At 42.8% G+C, this 22,891-nt stretch overlaps 1 protein-coding gene across 1 annotated transcript in view; it reads left to right on the top strand.

The window, feature by feature from the left end:
• The first annotated feature begins 18,578 nt into the window (after window positions 1–18,578).
• Window positions 18,579–22,891, top strand: part of STPG2 (sperm tail PG-rich repeat containing 2) — a 242,468-nt gene continuing 238,155 nt past the window's right edge. Inside the window, exon 1 of the mRNA XM_056855812.1 lies at window positions 18,579–18,684. Coding sequence (XP_056711790.1) covers window positions 18,579–18,684 — 106 coding nt within the window. The remainder of the gene's footprint in view (window positions 18,685–22,891) is intronic.

The raw sequence follows: 22,891 nt of genomic DNA, 5'->3' as shown, positions 1-22,891 counted from the left end.
CTCTTTTCCAAGTTCGGTGGTGACTAATGTTTCACATTACATAACACTAAAAGGCTCCTGTTATTTGGCTCAGGGTGGGGGGAATTCTTAAAGGGTTGCAAGAAAAGATTTGGTTGATTTCCTGACTAAGTATGTGAAATGCAATGCCCCCTCTTTAAATGTCCATAATTCAGGGCTGTGTCAGCATACCCTGGGGGGGCAGTTGCTGGGGTTCAGGGCTTCTGACAGGGAGCCGGCCCCCTGCCACTGACCACCGCTGCACCTCCACCGCTGCCCCCTCACCCTTGCCTCACCCACTTGCTTGCAAGCACTCACCATTCATGCTCCCAGCTATACACACTGCCCCACATGGTGTACTGGTTAAGAGTGGTGGTTTGGACAGTGATCTGGAGAACTGAGTTTCATTCCCCACTCCTCCACATGAGCAGCGGACGATAATCTGGTGAATTGGATTTGTTTCCCCACTCCTCCACATGAAGCCAGCTGGGTTACCTTGGGCTAGTCACAGCTCTTAGAGCTCTCTCAGCCCCACCTATCTCACAAGGTGTCTGTTGTGGGGAAGGGAAGGTGATTGTAAGCCGGTTTGATACTTCCTTAAGTGGTAGAGAAAGTCGGCATATAAAAATCAACTCCTCCTCCTCCTCCTCCTCCTCCATCATCATCATCATTATCATCATCAGGGAACAGGTATCAGCTACTGTGGAGGTCTATAGCCGGCTAGTCTGTTGGAATACTAATTTTTAAATCAGATCAAATAATAAAAAAAAAAACTTATTGTGCTTAATACGTGTGAAATACCTCAGCAACCCATTAGATCTGGAGAGGGAATGGGATTAGGTTACATTTATACGCTTGGCCTTAGCCCTGATTCTAAATAACTGTTCTTATCCCACTTTCCACTTTGTCAGCCACTGAATCTTCCATTTGTGGTCACAGAAAGCCATAATAATTCGGTCCCAAAAGGCATGAAGTGTCATTCCCCATTATAATAAAGGCAGGGCATTCTCTTTATGTGCCTTCTGGACCTTTAGGATACACATTTTAAAGCTGTTCAATTAACATTTCCAGGGTTACAAAGTTCATAATTGATTATCAGAATCAAATAAAAACGTGTCAAGATTCTGACAGATGTCTACACACTTTAGAAAGGGTACATCCAGCGGCCATTAATGGCAAATTGCCCATTCATTATTCTTACATAAAGAATTACAGTATTTTTTCAATATAACACTGAGCTACAATGTGTGGTCCCCGAGAACTCCCCCCCCCCAAAAAAAGTATTGTGTGGGCGAGGCCTTTTATCTGCATGCTCAGGAAACATAATTAAGGTTACAAACTACCACATGAATTAAAAAAGGCATCTTTTTTAGTTTTTCTAATCAAGCATGAACATTGCGAGCTTGGCCTTGGCTGAATGCATTTAGATAACTCTCTGAGGAACAGATGAGTCATTCTTCTTTATATATGAATTAGTGCTTTTGTATTGCCATGCCGTTCACTTTCATTTGAAGACTTGCTGGCTTTTCATAAGTTTTTAAATTGTACATGGGCTGTAATGTGTTATGAGCTCTCCACGGGAGAATTTGCAAAGTAAATGGCAGTTCAGTCTTTCCAGGCACACGTAACATTTTACTTCACTGGGGATCAAATCAGAAGGCCAGAGTTTTTCAATGGAGTGTTTAGAAACTGACAGATGCTAGAAGATATTTTGGGTAAGAATCCAACCACTCAACATATTATTAAATGTATCAGTATTGTACGACTTAGAACTTACAGATGTGCTATTCCACTTTTGAACATATTCTTAACCAGACAAACAAAAAGGAATCAGATACTTGTTGTAATAGGCCCTTTCTTGAAACCAAGGGGACCCACACCACTTCTTTGGATAATTTAGGGAACCTGCTTGGTTTTGTGATATGAGTCTTCCCTTCAGTTACAAGATGTTCTTAGGGGAGCAAGTGTAAAGGCTTTGGGTCACTGTCGAGAGTTACGTTTTATATTGAGCATGAAGAGTATAGGGATCACTAGGGTTGCCAGGTCCCTCTTTGCCACCAGCGGGAGATTTTTGGGGTGGAGCCTGAGGATGGTGGGGTTTGGGGAGGGGAGGGACTTCAATGCCAAAGGGTCCAATTGCCAAAGTGGCCATTTTCTCCAGGGGAACTGATCTATATCGGCTGAAGATCAGTTGTAATAGCAGGAGATCTCCAGCCACCACCTGGAGGTTAGTTGTAACAACCAGCATGTGGGCTCGATATTGAAAGTAAGTGGTAAATAAATTGCTATACCACTATATCACTACACTCTATAATAATGAACGAAGACTCTTTGGATAACAAAAAAATGGTGTTATGGTCACACACAAATAATCTAGAAGAGTGTTAATTTCACACACACATATGTTACATAAACCTGAACACAATCCCAATATACCATCAGGCACAAAAGTATAAGTCCAAAAGGGAAAGAAAAAAATGTCCCGTGGCCAGGAGGGCGCAAAGTCCAGAAGGACGGGGAGACGCAAAGCCCCAAGGGCTGATGTACTCACGAAGCGGCAAAGCCACGCCGAGATGGAAAAAAGCAGCGGGGCTGCTCAAGAGCTGGAACGCCCAGGTGGATCATGAGTCCTCAATGTGGATCTCCTGGCTGGAGATGTGTGCCGAAAACAGGAGTCTCCTGGAGACAGGGAAGGAAATCCTGCAGGAACAGATGTCACCGTCGGAATGACGGAAGAGAAACGGAAAACACGTGAAGTCCAACTGACACCACCTCTAGGTTGGTCAGCGTTTCGATGCTTCGTCAGCGAGTTGGTCTTCCTTTTATGTTTTATAACATTTAAGGGCGAATTTGCCCATTTATTTTGATAGGGCGAAAAGCCTCTGTAAAATAAACATTTGGTATCACACATCTAGGTACTATTAAATGGTGTTACATATACTGTTCCAAATAATTTCTCTAAATATAGAAACTATTTTTACAAAAACAATTCTTACAAAAACAATTCTTTACAAATGTGATCCCACGATACCTGTATATGGAAAAAGGACCTGCTTGGTTCCTAATTTGATGTATAGTAACTATCCTACTTAGAGGGTTGCTAAGTAGCTACTGTTGCTGATTGCTTGCAGCTGTGTTGGAAAGTGAAAGGAAAGTGAAAGGAATGTGCTGTATCATCATGGGGGTGGGGGAAAGCATGTTTAGAATGAGAAAGCAAACTTTTCAGAATCTATGGCCATTTATTCATGGAAGGTTTTGCATTGGATTTGCCACTCTATAGATGCACATTTTCCCCATCTAAATTCTCAAAACTCTGCATGGCGGCTTATTGTTGAGTTTTGAGAATATGGATGGGGGAAAAGTGCATCTAAAGAGTGGCAAATCCAATGCAAAACCTTCCATGAATAAATAAATGGCCTATGTTAGTCCCAAGATTCTTATAAATAACATGATCAAATTCAGTATTTATTGGGGTTTGGGGAGGGGAGGGACTTCAATGTCATAGAACCCTATTGCCAAAGTGGCCATTTTCTCCAGGTGAACTGTCTCTGTTGGCTGGAGATCAGTTATAATATCTATGAACTCTATTGACAACGAATTTGATATGAACTGAGCCTTTGCGCCTGTATATTCTTATATTTTGTGTTAATTTTGGGATCATTCTTTGACCCATTGTCACATATTTGTTGCTCTGGAAGTGTGACTGTATGTAATTTGTTCTCAATATATTCCTCTAAAAGCAAGATTTTCATTGTTATTTTCCTATATTGGAAACATTTGTCTTGTGCCATATTTTGAATTCAATACTCCTGTAAGCACTTGTAAGCCGTTGTTTGATTAGTACCTGGAGGTTGGCAACCCTAGAGATCACTGAAGCAGGAGGTTTAATAAAACAACAAAGAAAATTTATTTAGGTATAGGCTATGCGGTGAATTCTGTTTAAAACTTGTAGTTACCAGGATTGCTCTTCCAGGCAGAGCTACACGCAAAATTGTCTGAACAAAATTGTCTGATCACTAGCTGAGACAATTAATCCCCCCTCTGCTCTCTCCACTCTTCCTCAGGAAGCCCTCAACTCTCCTCTGGAATGAGATTGGACACTGGAGCAGCACTCCCATGGACTCAGATGTCAAAAGAACTGAGTGGCTGTTTTACCTCTCAGGAATAGGACATGGTTGCTGCTGGAAATGTAAAGATAAAGATGGAACTTATTTCCATTTTGGGTGGACTTGTAAAAAAGTAAAAAAAAAAATTGGATACAGATTCATCAAGAAATGCAGAAGATTCTAAAAATCAAATTTCCAACTAATCCAGAAATCATGTTATTGGGGATAGCACCGGAAAACCTGGAAAACAACCATAGAGAACTATTTGGCTATCTGATGACTGCAGCAAGAATAATGTTGGCAACGTCATGGAAACAAGAGACTATCCCACATCTAGAAAAATGGCAACCAAAAATGGAAGAATTTGCGGTGATGGACAGATTAACTAACATGCTGAAAGAAATAATGACTGAAGATTCACAGAAGTGGGAATGTTATTTTGAATATGTTAACTGTAAAATCTAGACTAAAAGTTAATAGAAAAAGAAAAATTAATTGCAAGATAAATTCAGAGCAAAACAGAATATTTAAGTATCATACTAATAGAGTATCAGAGGAGCATGCCTATTATTTTGGATGCGGTGGAACACAGGCAGGATGGTGCTGCTGCAGTCGTCTTGTTTGTGGCTTCCTAAAGGCACCTGGTTGGCCACTGTGTGAACAGACTGCTGGACTTGATGGGCCTTGGTCTGATCCAGCAGGGCCTTTCTTATGTTCTTATGTTTAAGATATAAATTGACCCTGAAGTAAGCTTAAATTGTATGGATGTGAGCATATGCATATGTTTGTTTGTTATCTTTTTGCTTGAAAATGTTAATAAAAATATTCTAAAAAAAACACATGGTGAAATCCAGGTGTAGTCTAGAGTCCCCTTTGGGCCAGTTCACATAAGAATGACTCACAATGTGTGATCTGCCTCTATGAATAAATACTGTGTTGGAGATGAGATGTAATATTTGCCTAGAGTGTTTGATTTGTGATAGCTCCTCCACACATGTAAGTCTTCGCTGTCCCCTTTGAGTGATTCTGGGGCAGACCTTTATTCGGTCGTGCCTCATGCCTACTGCTACAATATGCTTCTCAGTCTGAAATAAACTTGGCATCCCTTTTTCATCGTTAGTAGGATTGACTCTAATGTCACCCTTCTTATGTACGTCTAGAGTACCATCTGCCTACCTATATTTGACAGCAAGATCTCCAACCTCCAAACTGGAATAGGCTTCATTTTTTGTGTTGGGAGTAATAGTAAAGAAGTACCGTATATTAGAAAGTTGGATATCTACATGGGTTGAAGTCACAACTCTGGGATGAGTATCATTGAGTGACCTCTAAACTCATCATCTCAGAGGACAAGAAATGTCACAGAGTAAAGGAGGATAAAACCTTTCAGTATAAAATTCTATGTTTATATCCCTGTACCTTCGCCTCTGAACTTTTTTGCCAGCTAGGTACTATTGGAATGTAAAGATAATTTCCTGAGTTTGGTTCATTTGTTATCCTCTAGCTGAGATTTGGGGAGCGGGAGGACTTCAGTGCCATAGGGTCCAATTGCCAAAGCAGCCATTTTCTCCAGAGGAACTGATCTCTATCGACTGGAGATCAGTTGTAATAGCAGGAGACCTCCAGCCACCACCTGGAGACGGGCAACCCTAGTTGATGGTGAAGCAAAGTGATGGTGAAGCAAAATGAAGCAAAATGATTTCAAAACACACTCAAAAACCTAGCGAAGACACACAGAGCCTAGCTGCAAGCTCAGATGCCTTTCACTAAGCTGCACCTGCCGTCCAGACTTTGTGATGGGAAAATGAAGCTTGCCTCTCCCCATACTTGCCAATCACATTACTACTACCTAGGGTTGCCAGGTCCCTCTTTGCTACCAGCGGGAGGTTTTGGGGGTGGAGTCTGAGGAGGGCGGGGTTTGGGGAGGGGAGGGATTTCAATGCCATAGAGTAATACCAGGAGATCTCCAGCTACTACCTGGAGGATGGCAACCCTAATACTACCACTATAACCACTCCATCCTCCCATCGCCTTTCGCATGCCTCAGAGCTAGCTGGGGAAGTGGCATGTGCTGTAGGGGCTGAGGACAGAGAGGCATGGGAAAAGGGAATGAATGGCTGCGAAAGCAAAGGAAAAAGGAGGGAGCGTGAATGAGAATAGAGAAGGAAGATCTGAAAAGGGATAAGAAGGAGTGTGGGAAAGGGTCAGGAAGCAGGGCAGCAGGGGAAGCAAGAAAATAGGAGGACACATAATTGGCAGCTGCCTTGGTGTCTACGGTTGCTCTATGGAGGATTGCTCTCTTTGATTTTAGTCAGATACCACAGCATCTAATTTGGGGGAAGTAGTGCATTTTCCTAATGACTATATTTACGGAATTGTGTGGGCTCTCTGGGACACTAGAATTAATGAGCCTGCATCAATTGTGCTCATTAAGGATTTTAAACTTAAAAGTATCCTTGTTCTTGAATGGCTCACATCAGTATTCCTTCCCTTTCACAGGCCTAGTATGGAGAGCCATTTTGTATTTATTCAGGAACGGATTGTGTTTATATTGCTTAAATTCAGTGCTTTGCACAAATATGCATCACTAAGGCTGAATAAAGTCCTCAGAAGTTAAAGAAAAGATTGCTTGGTAAAACACAAAGTCTATGACTTTGTCAACTTTACGCCAATAATAGAATATTTTCACACTCTGTGAAGCACACGAGTCTCTTCCAGATAGAAGAGGTCAAGTCGAAACAGATGAAGAGGGAGAAATGAAAATCAGAGGTTGACAGGCACACTGCAGTTTGAATCAGCCTTGCTATTTGCCTGGCCTCAGCTCCACTGAGCAAACACGAGGGAATGGAGGGTGGGGGTGCTGTCAATTCCCTTGGTCTTGCTCAATGGAGCAGTGGGAGAAAAAATAGGGGGATGATGATACCACACTAAGCAATGCTGTAAAAATGTCCCCAATCTCTATGATTTTTACCATAGAGATTGGGGGACTTTCTCACATGGTGAGGGTTTTTTTTTTTTTTTTTTTACATTCTGGTTATCTAGAAATGTTTTGTAAGCTGACTTGAATCACAAGGAAAGGTGGAGTATAAATGTTAATAAACATGTAACTTCTGGGTCTTCATGCAGAAGTGATGTTACCTTGTTGCAAACCACTCCCCCTCCCCATGGCTTGGGTCCAAAAACTTATGGGATTGCCAGGTGCAAGCTTGGCCACCTAGAAAAACAGGCTGGTGAATGGGCGTGAATGGAACTAGGCAGTGGTACTAGTAGGGTTGCCAACTTTGGTTGGGAAATATCTGGAGATTTGGGGGTGGTGGAGCCTGGGGATGGTGGGGTTGGGGGGAGGGGAGGGACCTCAGCAGGATATAATGCCATAGAGTCCACTGTCCAAAGCAGCCATTTTCTCCAGAGGTACTTATCTTGATTGCCTGAAGATCTATTGTAATAGCTGGAGATCTCCAGGCACCACCTGGAGGTTGGAAACTGTAGGGACTAGTGAGACTGTGTATGCGTTTTTCAGAAGTTGAAGAAAAATCAAAAAGAAAATTTCCAAGAAGACTAAAAGGTAAATATCTCTTCCTAGAAAAGACAATAAATGGGCTGGGTAACAAGAAATTAAACAATCAAGGTGATTGATTGCTACTGGAGTTGGTACATTTTTATACCTCCAAGGCTGTCTGGGTGGTATGCTTCATGCTCCCCTCCTCTATTTTATTCTCCCAACTCTGTAAGGTAGGTTAGATTTGTTGTTAGGTTTGCCAGGTCCCTCTTCGCTACCGGTGGGAGATTTTGGGGGCAGGGTGGGGTATGGGGAAGGGAGGGACTTCAATGCCATAGAGTCCAATGGCCAAAGTGGCCATTTTCTCCAGGTGAACTGATCTCTATCGGCTGGAGATCAGTTGTAATAGCAGGAGATCTCCAGCTACTACCTGGAGGCTGGCAACCTTATTTGTTGTACAGTGACAGAGGGAGGCTGCATTAGGAATAAAGTCCAGACATGGCTTGTTGCTTTAGAAAAGAAATGGCTGTCCTTTATTGTCAAAGAAATCCATACTGTTATGTGTGTGAGTGTAAAGTGCCGTCAAGTCGCAGCCGACTTATGGCGACCATGAGAATTCTATCGTTCTACCTAGAGGATGGCGAGATATGTTGAAAGAACATATTTTCCTCATGGAGGTCATGGAGTGAGCAACAAGGCAACCAGAAGAAAGGAAGTCCCTGAGAATACCAATCTGAGTAAACAAAGAGATGCCAGCAGAACAGACAAGAGGAAGGATACAGAGGAATCTCACCTGTCCAGCTTACTAGCTCTATTGCCTCCTTTGGAGTACTTGTGTGTTTGATGAAAAAGATATTGCACAGTCCTTCACTTCCAGCAACGCTGAGTGCATGTGACTGGCCCAAGTTCACCCAGTAAGCTGCGCGGCAGAATGGGAATTTGAACCTAGGTCTCCCAAATCCTAGTTTGACTACGGTTGTCAGCAGCCTGGAGAAAAATAGCCTTTCCGCATTAACAGAGGCTTAACGTGTGGAAATGGACAGCCGAAGCACTGAGGTAAATAATATCACCTGTTTAATAACATCCCATTTTATGGATACTGTGGACTGCCAAAAAGACAAATCAGTGGGTTCTAGAACCCAAGTCATGCCTTAACTCTGTGTGTTAACCTGTAAACTTTCGAGAGTTTAAAAATTACTATGGTTTTCCCTGTCTGTTTGCAGATCATAGAGCTGCAAGGGCTGTTGTAGAGAATTTTTGAAACTTAATTAATTGGCAGCTGGGCACACCCTTGCCATTTTAATATTGGTTCCACAGAACCCTGATTCTTGCCAGATTGAAATATTGGTCATAACAAATTCTGGGTCTCGGAAATGCTCCTGGCCAAAGTTCACTGACTGTATAGTGACCTCCTTACCTCAGTGTAGTAACCTTAAAGGGATTAGCTTTGGGTAATCCACTCATCCTATGTAACAGACAGCCAGTGTTTGCTTAAGGAATGCTGTCCTCAGAAAGGAATGTTTCATTGTCTTTCTTTCCTTTTGATCTCATTAATCTTGGTATGCCTTGTTTTAGTTCCATTGTATAATCACTGACTGACCTTTGCTATCCATTGTAATATTCCTCAATAAAAACCTTGGATGCTCAGGGAAGGAGAGAGCATTCTCCAAGGAGAAAAGATACAGAATTGTCTGCTTTCCTTCAGGCTGTGGTATTATGCGTGACCCTTTCTCTGTTCAAAACTTTTTTGAGTTCTACAGACTGCTCCCTGTGACTAGCATACTTGTTATCCTCAGAATCACAGTGTGTGACTTTTTAAGCAAGTCAGCTATTATGCTGGGGCAAAATTCTAGCAGGTAGCTGTCACTCTCAAATCCCTTTCTTCATATCCAGGAAAACACAGAATAATTAAAGTAAAATTTATTTAGAGCACAAATGCAGGCACACACTGCTATTTTCTGCTGATATCTACCACGCTGATGTAGCCTAAGATGTTACATCCATCAATCCACATGCCTATTTATTTACTTACTTAATTTATATCCCCTCTTTCTCCTCAGTGGGGCCCCACAGCCGCTTATATCATTTTTCTCTTCTCAATTTTTTCCTCACAACAATCCTGTGAGGTAGGTTAGGCTGAGAGTGTGTGGCTGGCCCATGATCACCCAGTAGGTTTCCATGGCAGGGTAGGGATTTGAATCTGGGTCTGACACTCTAACCGCTATACCACACTGTAACAACTGGGGTCCATGCACAGGTTTCTCCTCTTGTTTCTCCCCCTCCTCATGTACCATATGCCTTAATGGGATTGGAATGGTATTCCAATGGTGGTCCTAAGGCACCAACTCTGATGGCCTTTCATAAGCCCTGAAAAACCATCCTTTGTAAAAGGGATTTTCTTTGAGTGGCATGTGTCCTAATGTGCAAACAAACTGATTCTTTGGTGGGCAATCTGTGTTTTGATTGACATTCTGTTTGGCTTTATATTTTACTTTTGCATAATGTTCTTAATTGTGTTGCTTGTGGTTTTGTGGTTGTATTCGTAAACCACCTTGGGCTAAACAGGAAAGATAGGATATACATATTTAAAATAAGTTGGAACAACATACAATAAAGTTTCACCTAGTCCAGCTAAGAAAATATGTTTCTCACAAGTGTTCTGAGGGGACTCCAAGAGGTTGCTCATGAGCTATGGATGCCGGCCTCCAGGTGGGACCTGGGGATCCCCTGGAATTACAGCTCATCTCCAGACTACAGAGGTCAGTTCCCCTGGAGAAAATGGATGCTTTGGAGGGTAGACTCTATGGCATTGAACCCCACTGAGGTGTCTGACCTCCCCAGGCTCCACCCCCAAATCTCCAGTAGTTTCCCAACCTGGGTCTGGCAACCCTACTCCCACCCCCACATGTGGCTGGGGGGGGGGGGGCTGACAACCCTATCAAGAGCTACCAGTAGCTTGCTGGCTGCTGTAGAGTAGCTCATGGATCCCCTAGAAGAGCCAGGAAAAGATAACAAAAAGATCTGCTCGAGGCTTTCCTTTTAAAGCTTTTATTTCACAGGATATTGCTCTGTCCCATTTTGCTGATAGCTTCATTTATGGTGTTTTTCGTAGTTCATGTTCTGTTTCTAGGACAGAATAAAATCTGGAAATATCCTGGAGAGTGGGGTGAGTGGAGTTTTTCATTATGCCGAAAAATGTCTTTTTAAAGAAAAGTTTGGTATATGCACATCTATGCACATATATTTATATGTGCACACAAAGCCTGTGTCCATGAAAAGAGTAATTTTGCAATACATGAATCAAACTCAAGGTTAGTGGCTTATTAAGGGGGAGAAATGATCTAGAATGGTCTCCATCCTATGCTGGGCCGATTCAAGTTGAAGATGCTACAGAATACATATTACAAGCATATTTCTATATCTGTCACAGACAGGTACATATCGACTTTAATAATTTTAGAAAACCCCACTGCCTATCTTGTTCACCCACTCAACAATCCAAGGAAATAGGGTTCCCACTGAGAACTGAGGCCAAGAGGGAGTGATCTATTGGGGGGGGGGAGGGAGACCTAGTGAGCTCATCACTGAACATGGCTCCAATCCAAGAGTATCAGTCTCTTCCCACGAACAGAGTCTCAGTTGTATCAGCTTGTGGAGGAAAGGCCTAAAATGATCTGCATGATGGCTTGTGAATTTAAAGGATTGGTCTACTTCATCCTGGCTTTGAATAGTTCTCCTGAATGTCTGCTGCATACTTCCTTTTGAAGAGCGGCCTCTGCCAACAAAGGGTCAATGTGGATTCAAAAAACATTTAGAGAACAAGCTGGTATTACTATCTCGATGACTGACAGCTTCAAGAAGAGATTAAAATTGAACAACAAAGGAATAAACAGCGAGACGGAGAACAAAATCACAAAGAACATAAGAGAGTCGTTTTAGAAAACCCCAATAGTACATTGGTGAATTAAACAACAACAACTCTGTTTGTGTGTTATTCATCTCTACATAGAGTATAAAACCAGGATAACTATTTATTTAAGAGCCTGGGGTATGGGTAACCTTTGTTTAGAGGTAGCAGTGGAATCTGAATAGAAAACTCTTTTAGTTTTCAGCTACAATTGAATGTGCCAAATGCATTGTGAGTGGAGAGGGAAGCAATGCAGGCATCTTAAATGCCAGACTCCATAGGCTTTCAGCGCAGAGGCGGAGGACCTCATCCACTTTAACAGTGTGGACTGCATTTTAATCAAGAGATTGAGTCATAAGGCGCCTCCCACTCCCCATTCACAATTGTCAATATACGGTGAAGTCTAGCAATTGCAAAGTGTCCCTTGGCAACAGATGTTTCTTTATATTTCAGGAGTCCGTCATTTATTTTTTGGTAGTTTTGAATACAAAATAACAGCTAAAAGCAGGGGAAAGAGCCAGTCAGCAGGTGCTCAGTACATTTATGTAGCCCGTCAACAAGTGGGCGGCCATTCTAGAACCTCCATTCTAAAAAGCCTTGCTCACTTATGTTACCTGCAAACAAACAAATCAGTGTAGCTTGCCATGTTGAATGCCAGTAGCTTCAGTTCACAGCAAATGGTGAGGGCAGTGCCATGTGATTCGTTACATTCTGGGCACTCTTAAACAACGAGTCACCCCAGACCAAGCCTACCTGAAATGGAAAAAACAACCCCCCCAAAAGAAGTAGTCATATGATCTTGTTCCAGAAATAGTTAGAGTGGGAAAGCTAAGAAAGGCTTTTGGCCGCTCTTGCATCAAAGATCCAATATGAAGTCTTAATTGTGAAGTTAGTGGCTCCTTTCAGAGTGTGAGGCGACTTCTCTAATCTGGAGCCATGGAAGACCAAAGCTTCTTTCAGCACCCTTCCAATGCATTTTTTGTGTTACATCAGGAATAGTCCCATATGCCACAGTACTGTAACAATGAAGGATGGTCACCTCCCCTAATCATTATCTGCCTCGATCCAGAAGCTGATGGAGTGAAGGTGACATGATATAGCCCAATCTCGTCAAATCTTGGAAGCTAAGCAGGGTCGGCACTTGGGTGGGAGACCACCAAAGAAGATGATGGAGGAAAGCAATAGCAAATCACCCCTGCTTCTCACTTGCCTTGAAAACTCTTTGCTGGGGTCATTATAAGTCCGCTGTGACTTGATGGCACTTTACATACGCATCCAGAAGCTGACAAGTCTCCTCAGTTCTTCTCACCCTTCAGCGCTGACCCCCCGCAGCAAAGACTGCCAAAGTGGGCAGAAGCTGACAAGTAAACAGTGAGGAAATTTGCTGTACATGCTTTCGCACACGCTGGATAATGCACTGTCAATTTATTTATTTATTTATTTAAAACATTTATACTCAGCCTTCCCTCTTAGTCCAAGGCAGCTTGAACACAAGAAACGGCCTTATACTGAATCAGACCTTTGGTCCATCACAGTCAGTATTTGTTGAAGGCTTTCACTGTCAGAGTTCATTGGTTCTTGTGGGTTATCCGGGCTGTGTAACCGTGGTCTTGGTATTTTCTTTCCTGACGTTTCGCCAGCAGCTGTGGCAGGCATCTTCAGAGGAGTAACACTGAAGGACAGTAGCTGTGGCTCACGAAAGCTCATACCCTACCAGAAAATATTTTTGTTAGTCTTTAAGGTGCTACTGGACTCTTGCCCAGTTAAAAATGGTACACCTTTATATAATAGAGAAGTATTGTTAAGGTTTTTCCACTGAATGACCGTCTGGTATCTGAAGAAGTGAGCTGTGACTCACGAAAGCTCATACCCTACCAGAAAATATTTTTGTTACCGTAGTCTTTAAGGTGCTACTGGACTCTTGCCCAGTTAAAAATGGTACACCTTTATATAATAGAGAAGTATTGTTAAGGTTTTTCCACTGAATGACCGTCTGGCATCCGAAGAAGTGAGCTGTGGCTCACGAAAGCTCATACCCTACCAGAAAATATTTTTGTTAGTCTTTAAGGTGCTACTGGACTCTTGCTCAGTTAAAAATGGTACACCTTCATATAATAGAGAAGTATTGTTAAGGTTTTTCCACTGAATGACTGTCTGGTATCTGAAGAAGTGAGCTGTGGCTCACAAAAGCTCATACCCTACCAGAAAATATTTTTGTTAGTCTTTAAGGTGCTACTGGACTCCTGCCCTTTTCTACAATCTGTGGCATGGGCAAGCTCTTTCATCCTGAGCCTCAGCAAAATCACAATGGGTGAACACACATGAACACATGAAGCTGCCTTCTGCTGAATCAGACCCTTGGTCCATCAAAGTCAGTATTGTCTACTCAGACCGGCAGCGGCTCTCCAGGGCCTCAGGCAGAGGTCTTTCACATCACCTACTCGCCTAGTCCCTTTAACTAGAGATGCTGGGGACTGAACCTGGGACCTTCTGCATGCCAAGCAGATGCTCTACCACTGAGCCACAGCCCCTCTCCCTCACCCCTCACAGCAGTGTTAGTCTGTTTGTAGCAGTAAAAAAGAGCAAGGCCATGTATGCATGGGTTTTTTTGCCTTGGATTTGCCTCTCTTTCTTTGCACATTTTCCCCATCTGAATTCTCAGAATTAAAAAAAAAAATAAGCCCCCATGCAGAGTCGCCTTTCCTTTCAGTGTATACATGAATTTTCCTCAAAAGAGTCCCTGCTGTGTCTGATAAAGAAACTGCTTCTTTCTCCAGGGGCTCTGTGGGCGGGAGAACAATTGTAATCTCCAGCCACCCCCTGGAGGCTGGAAACCCTAGTGAAAGCAGCATCAGAAACTGGAGAGGCTGGACTTCTTGCTGGGCAAGGATAAATTGGGACCTTTTAAATTATGCTATTTTAACAGGAACCTGCAGTGCCATCTTGAGCATAGTTACACCCTTTTACGTCCACTGACTAAGTATATCAGAAGTTCTAATCAACAAGAGGGGGATAGGAAACAAAGCTTTGATAAGTCATAGAACTTTAAAAAATGATTTAATGAAAGACAGATTTTATTGTCTGAGCTTCTTTTAATTCTGTTATAGTAGAAGCCTGTTCTTGCTAGAGTGCAATAATTTATAGCAGGATCACATTTGCTATTGTGATACCATTCCCTGTTTTTCTTTAAGCAATATAAATTATGGCTTCAGATATTTATTGATTTAGTGTATTTATTTAGAACATTTCTATGCCACCTCTCCGGAGAACCTGCTTGAATATTAAACTACACCACAATAACGTTGCTATTATTTACTGTAAAGCAATAGGAGGAAATTAATTCCTTGAAAACAATTAGAATAGGCGCCACCTAGTGCTGTGTTCATGGTATTAAAATTAATTTTTATTTTTTTCCCTGTTCTGAAAGGCTACCTTGTAAGGATGATTAGATTTTTTTAAAAAAAGGATTTCATTTTGTGATAATAGTCAGTTAGTTGGCAGTCTTCAAACTGTTGATTTGTGAATAATTCTATTTTGTTTGAGGCAATTTAATTGCCTTTACATCATGCTTGCACAGCTCATGACCCAGAAAGATGATGAACACATTAATTCAGCTAAGTATCATAGTTTACAAGCTTGACTCTCCCTGTTTTTTGTAGTCCCAAGAAGGCAGGTTGATCAAGTCCCTGGTGGGCTGCCCTCCATGGTTCATGGATTGTGTTTGGTTTTGATAGGTCATAAGGTGCCCAGTCCTGTTTTCAGTCTAGGTAGGATAGTATCCTGAACAACAGGACGCATCAGCTTTGTTTCCATTTAAGAAGGTTTTAAAATTAGCTCTCTGACTCTCTCGATGGCTCAGTCTGCTTTGCTAGAAGGTAATGAGTAGATAAATGGCCTTGCCTAGCAGCGGTGGCATTTCTCAACTTTTGATTGTTTACAATTCTGTGATTATGATTGCTACTTTTTGTTTTTTGCAAAGTGCCTTTGCCTTTAAAAGCATCATCCCTTAAGTGGAGCTTTCCCCCCTAGGGTTGCCAACACCAGGCTGGGGAATTCCTGGAGATTTGGAGGTGGAGCCTGGGGAGGGTGTTTGGGGAAAGGAAGGTTCTTAGCAAGCCGCTCCCTAAGCAGTCATTTTTCTCCAGGGGAATTCACCTCCGTAGTCTGGAGATAAATTGTAATGCCAGAAGATCTCCAGGCACCACTTGGTGGTTGGCAACCCTATTTCCCCTGCAAAGCAATGATGAGGATTTTTTTTTTTGACAAAGCAGCTAGCCTAGAAAACAATGTGGTATCTCTACTGTGGTTCTACAATCCTATGCCCATTTACCTGAGAAAACCCATTAGGACTTCCCAGTTAACAGGACTGACCTGTGTAGATCTAATTACTCAGTTACAATGCATACATAACAAAAACACAAAACCAAAATGCAAAGCCTGGAGCTAGTGTAGTGAGTTGTTAAAGCACTGGACTAGGACCTAGGAGCCCACGGTTCACATTTCCCCTAACAAAGTTCACTGGGTGACCTTGGTCCAGCCGCTTTCTCTGTCTGCCTAACCTACCTCACAGTGTTGTTGTGAGGACAAAATACATGTGTGTGTGTGTATGTGTGTGTGTGTGACACCCATGGAAGTCTTTACCGGAAGGGTGGGATTAAAAAATGTATAGACAGATCTTCTAATAACTACAGTTCTTCACACAACACATAGTTAAATTGTGGAACTCACTGTCCCAGGAGGTGGTGATGGCTGCCAACTTGGAAGGCTTTAATAGGGGACATGTTCATGGAGGAGAGGGCTATTCATGGGTACTAGTAAAAATGGATAGAAATAGAGTGTTAGTGATAATTCACTATCAGCTTAAATTTGTTAAACAGGGTTAGTTAAATTTCTGTCAGTTCTAATTTTGAAATCTGTTGTCAAGACAATGATTGAAATAGACTTTTTCCTCTGTATTTAAGAAATACAACCGTAACTACATCTGGACATCACAATGCAAACAGATGCGGAACAGGACTGTTCAGAATCTGACACTCAGCTGATCAGAGGAGTCCGTTTCTGATCTCCCTCATGTAAAATTGCGTGGAGTCCCAGCCTTGCTGGGTGTCAGCAATCTTTAACGCATACTTAAATTGTGGAACTCCCTGCCCCAGGATGCGGTGATGGCTGCCAACTTGGAAGGCTTTGAGAGGGGAGTGGACCTGTTCATGGAGGAGAGGGGTATTTATGGCTGTTAGTTAGAATGCATATTAGTCATGCTGCATACCTATTCTCTCTAGTATCAGAGGAGCATGCCTATTATTTTGGGTGTGGTGGAACACAGGCAGGATGGTGCTGCTGCACTTGTCTTGTGGTGGCTTCCTGGAAGCACCTGGTTGGCCACTGTGTGAACAGACTGCTGGACTTGATGGGCCTTGGTCTGATCCAGCAGGGCCTTTCTTATGTTCTTATGCTCTAATCCAAAAGAATTGGCAGGATTAAACGGCTTCTTGAAACCTCACCCTTCAGCAGGTAGATATTGCACTGATTTGAAATGGCAGAAAGGTATCGGTCTGCTTTGTGGCATAGCTGCTCCTTTACTATAGGTCAATCATCCCAGTCCTCAAGTACTGTTGCTGTCTGCACAGTCCCAAGACACATACAGAGGATTTGAAAGGAGGTTTCCCATATCTATATTGTCAGCATTCCCTGTCAAACACAAGAAGCAGCTTCTTTATCAGACGCAGCAGGGACTCTTTTGAGGAAAATCCATGTATATACTGAAAGGAAAGGCAAACAATAACTCGGGCCCAAGTAGACAGTGTTGGAGGGACAGGCCCCTGGTTGGCCCACTGTGTGTGCTTTTCCACACAGTGGTCAACCAAAAATCTCCCCCCAGTGGTGAAGAGGGACCTGGCAACCCTACTATGGAGGTACCTAAAAAAAGCTGCTTCCGATTTCTTTCTTTCCCCCCCCCTTTCCTTTTATCCATTAGAAGCTCCTTGATCAGTTTATCTTGAGCAGCATATATCTAGTGTTGGAGGGATATAAGGATTGAAACAAATCTTGCCACTGACAATGTAGCCTTGGGGTCCCTGTCGCTTAGTAAAAAAGGCATTATGTCAGTCACAGAGGCATTGGATTTGTATGTTAAAAGGGGGGAAATATAGTGCGATCGAAGTTCCTCGTAAAAGCGGCATTCCAAAAGGGCATGGGCTAATGAGTCAATAGAGCCAGAAGAGCAAGGGCAGGTCCTGTCTGAGTATGGTATATTCAGGATTCTGCCCTGCATTACCATAGAAGGGTTAGCATTCAGTCTATCCAAGCAAAAAGCTCTACAGAGATGAGGGGTTGTCAGATAATATGTATAGGTAATAGTTAATATGTATAGATAGATAGATAATAGATATAATAGATAATATGTATAGATAATATGTATAGGCAGGCAGACCACGTGGAGGGGATTTGTTTTTTTGGCAGTCCATGGAATCCGTAACACTCTCCTCCGGCACCACATTTCGAAGGAATCTATTTTCTTCCTAGATCTGAAGAAGTGAGCTGCGGCTCACGAAAGCTCCTACCCTACCAGAAAATATTTTTGTTAGTCTTTAAGGTGCTCCTGGACTCTTGCCCAGTTAAAATGGTACACCTTTATATAATAGAGAAGTATTGTTAAGGTTTTTCCACTGAATGACCGTCTGGTATCTGAAGAAGTGAGCTGTGGCTCACGAAAGCTCCTACCCTACCAGAAAATATTTTTGTTAGTCTTTAAGGTGCTACCGGACTCTTGCCCTTTTCTATTTTCTTCCTATCAGCTTTCTTCACTGTCCAGCTTTCACACCCATACATAGTAATAGGGAATACGATGGAGGTACCCTACTATGGAGGTACCTAAAAAAAGCTGCTTCCGGTTTCTGGGGAAGTCAGTAATAGGGCAGCAAAGGAGATGCCTTTGTGCGCCTCCTGGCTCTGCAGGGAGGAGCAGAGGCGGGAGGGGGGCGGGGCCGGCTTTCCCGGCCCCTCCCACCCGTTGGGCCTTCCGTCGCCATGGAGACGGGAGCCACGGGAGGCGGCGAAGCGAGCAGGCCGCATGTACGACCGGGCTCCTCGCGCCTGGCCTGGGCCCATAGGCTGCACGAGCTGCCACCTGGGCCCGGGAGCCTATGAGCTGCTGCCCAGGAGCCCCCCGCGCAGAGGTGAAGGGGACGCGGGGCGGGAGGGAGGGGAGAGAGAGGAGAAACGTGCGCCCCTCTCATTCTGCATTGTGCTTCTCTTGAGTTGAGGGGCTTGCAGCTGCTGGGACAACCGCAGCGGGTTTGGTTTTGTGTTTGGCGATGGTTGCTGTAGAGTAGGGGTTCCCAACCTTTTTTTGACCAGGGACCACTAGGACTTTTTGGTTCGGTGCCGGGACCCCAAGGTTCAAAATAAAAATTCAGAGAATTTGAAAATAAACTTTAATCATAACTGTTAGTTAAACATTAAACTTAGAATAATATTTGAATATATATTTTTATAATAGAGAACTTTTAATTGAAAATATTCATTTATTATGGGTTTAGAACTTTGTTTCGCGGACCTTAATTTAGTTCTCGCGGACCCCTGGGGGTCCACGGACCCCTGGTTGGGAACCAGTGCTGTAGAGGCTCATGAGCAGCAACCATCTGTGGCATGAAGATAATTCACAGTGGGTAGCCGTGATAGTCTGTCTGCAGTAGTAGAAAAGGGCAAGAGTCCAGTAGCACCTTAAAGACTAACAAAAATATTTTCTGGTAGGGTATGAGCTTTCATGAGCCACAGCATGAGCTGTGGCTCACGAAAGCTCCTACCCTACCAGAAAATATTTTTGTTAGTCTTTAAGGTGCTACTGGACTCCTGCCCTTTTCTACAATCTGTGGCACGGGCAAGCTCTTTCATCCTGAGCCTCAACAAAAATCACGACAGGTGACAGCAGTGTTGGTCTGTTTGTCGCAGTAAAAAAGAGCAAGGCCGTGTATGCATGGGGTTTTTTTGCCTTGGATTTGCCTCTCTCTCTTTGCACGTTTTCCCCATCTGAATCCTCAGAATTAAAAAAAAATAAGCCCCCATGCAGAGTTTTGAGAATTCGGAGGGGGAAAATGTGCATCAAGAGACTGGCAAAACCAAGGCAAAACCTCCCATGCATAAATGGCCCAAGAGTCCAGTAGCACCTTCAAGACTAACAACATTTCTGGCAGGGGCATGAGCTTTTGTGAGCCCCAGGTCGCTTCTTCAGATTTTGTGAGTCACCACACACTTCTTCAGATATATTCTTCAGATATGTGAAGAAGTGACCTGTGGCTCACGAAAGCTCATACCCAGTCAGAAATTTTGTTAGTCTTGAAGGTGCTACTGGACTCTTGCTCTTTTCTACTAAACAAGATTGTATTCAGAAGCAATCCCTACTGGTTTATCCACATTAAAACAAACAAACATATAGCACTTCAATACAATTTTGTGCATATTTCCTCGGAGGTGTGCTCTGTTAGGCTTAGACTGGTACCATGTAGTATCTTCTTTGAGTCCAAGGGGTTGGTAGGATATAGTTTGGTGTATTCTATTAAGGTACAAAATGTGTTTATGTAGATGTGGTTTATTCCTCATAAACATTAATTCCCAAGTATGTGTGCATAGGATAGTAGCTGGAGCCCTTGTATGTTTGCTCAGGAGAAAGTCCCACTTTGTTCATTGGCACTGCGTTCTAGATAAGGATGCTTAGGATTCCATCCTATGGGGAGAAACTATAAGGGTGGGGTGAGGCTGTTGAAGAAATATGCATAGGCTTGACTGTTAGTATGTGCAACAAGATGCTATGCTTTGGGCTACACAAGGGTGGATTTGCTTATATCGTTGGAAGTTTTGAATGAGGATGTGGAAGTGAGGGGAGATGGGAAAATCTGAGGGTAGTTGAAATGTGTGTATGGAGTTTCGCCCCCCCTGGGGGGGGGTAAGTCACCTGGATTTTTTCCCAAGTAAACATAGGAGTGTACTGCATATCTTCAAGCCAGTGTTCTTCTTCCCTTACTTAGAAATAACAGAATGATAAAGGCCGTTTTCAACATTAGTTCCAGGGTTTGGTGGTCCCCCCCCCAAGATTTGTTTTCAGTTATATCCTTTGAAAGTATCTCTACAACCCCTCTCCCCATGTCAAATTAAAAGTTAATCTTGGCTGTTTATAAGCTGTTGTCATCGCCATCATGCTCATGTTTTGTTTGAGAGTAAGTTCCATTGAACTCGAGTTGATCTACTTCTAAATAAAAATGTTTAGCATTCTGTAGGGGTGACTCTGTTAGTCTGGAGCTGCCCAAACCACTAACAGTGCATTCCTAAGGAAAGTTGCTTCAGTCTAAGCCCATTCATTTCAGGGGGCTTAGACTGGAGTAACTCTCCTTAGGAATGCACTGTAAGAGTGTTAGGACACCCTGCAGACAAAAACAGATTCATTGCGACATAAGCTTTGATGGATCCGTGCCTGCTTTGTCAGATACGAGGTGTTTAGTGTTGTTATATGAGGCGGGGGTTATCATTGGTTTCCATGAGCCTGATTCAAAAGCAAGATAAGTTGTATTGCCTGGTTTAAGTTGCATTAGGCTGTTGGGGGAAGAAGTGTTTCTAAATAGGGGAAAACTCAAATCCACATTGTTCCCAAAACATCAAAGCATTTAAGAGGAACTGGTCCGTACACCACAGTCGGTGGCATTAACTTCAGAAGTGGCTACAAATAAATAATAAAGGACAAATATAGCCAAACCTTCTTTAAGCCACAGCTGAGGTCTCCCCCCACCCCGTTATCATATAATTTGCTCAGTCTAGATGAAGCACGGGGATATGTAAAGTAATATCTACAAGAATTCTGTTTAAACTGATCAGATGCCAGTGGTGTTTAAGTAAGGGATATGAAACTCTGCTTTCCTGCTTTTATTACTGGAATTTAAGTACTCTGCTTTCATACAACTCCTGGCATTTTAGAAAAAAGTAATAATATAGCCCAATTTTTTTAAAAAAAGTCACCCGCTGCAGTTTATTACAGAAATGTTGGTCCAATTTGTTATAAATCAAAATGCTCTAGGCATATTGCGGAAGGTTGCACAAACAGAAAAGAAGCTCCCATTTGAGAGATTAGTTGTGTGCTTGGAAGGCAGTGGTCCAATTTAAAGGCAGTATGTTGTGAGCACCTTTCTCTTCCCCCTCCCAACCCCAAGGAGATGTTTTATTGCTTTGTTATTTAGACAGGGAAGGATTTCTGTACCTGATACCTCATTGTGAGACGACGATCAAGGGTTTTGAGCCTCCAGTATTTGGCACTTGTGTTATCATTGACGCATACAGAGTATTTGTTCTTTCTTTGACCATAACAGACTGGCAGCCCTTTAAGTCCACGTTTGATCCCGACAGAAGTTGGTTTCTGGTAGCCGGCTCAAGGTTGACTCAGCCTTCCATCCTTCCGAGGTCGGTAAAATGAGTACCCAGCTTGCTGGGGGTAAAGGGAAGATGACTGGGGAAGGCACTGGCAAACCACCCCATAAACAAAGTCTGCCTAGGAAACGTCAGGATGTGACGTCACCCCGTGGGTCAGGAATGACCCGGTGCTTGCACAGGGGACCTTTACTACTTTTTATAAAGCTGGCAGGGTATAAACAGGTCTTTAAATACCTGCTAGCTTTCCTATACATGACATCAGATGTTAACAAATAACTATATCTGAATGTAGCTTATGCACACACTTGCAAATGCGTTCCTTAGCATATATTTACGTTTTATATGAAAATGTCATCTGCCTGTGCAGGGCATTAAGTGTATTGTGGCGTCTGTTACCGTCTTTTGGTGCATTTCTATTTTAAGATTTGAGCAACCAGGAGCTTCTCATCCGTATGCGTTGTTCAGAAAACTGAAGTAGGTATTGAGAAGCTTTGAACTGGTTTTCCCCCCATCGGTTCTGACACTCTGTCTGTTAAATTTTCTGTGCAACTGTCTTATGGACATGACGGACACAATTACAAAATAGAAGTTAAGTGTGGCATTAATTGGAACCATCTAGTTTCAGTGTTGCGTGTTTTACCTTTAATTCATCCTTTCTAATTCAGAAAAGGAGTGTAGAGAAGCATTCTCTGGATCAGGGGTCTATTGTAGTGAAAGGGATGGAGCTTAAAAATGGGGTTATTTAAATGGCTTCTTTGGTTGATCCTAGATTGTATGTTTGCTGCTTTGATGTGGGATGGACTCACAGTCCATTTCTCTCCAGATTTTACATTTATACGTGGCTTTGGCTAGTTCGCACTATGTAGTGGGAAGGCTGTACATGCATACATACAGTACTTGAGAGCCTCATTTTTTAAGTACTTAAGGTCTCAACTTGCCTAAATCTAGGCTTGTATCTAGCCCGCCATC

This window comes from Euleptes europaea, chromosome 9 (assembly GCF_029931775.1).
Source record: "Euleptes europaea isolate rEulEur1 chromosome 9, rEulEur1.hap1, whole genome shotgun sequence".
In the NCBI taxonomy this organism is placed as follows: Eukaryota; Metazoa; Chordata; class Lepidosauria; order Squamata; family Sphaerodactylidae; genus Euleptes; species Euleptes europaea.
Note: the sequence above shows the minus strand (reverse complement) of the source record. Positions and strands in the feature narration are given on the sequence as shown.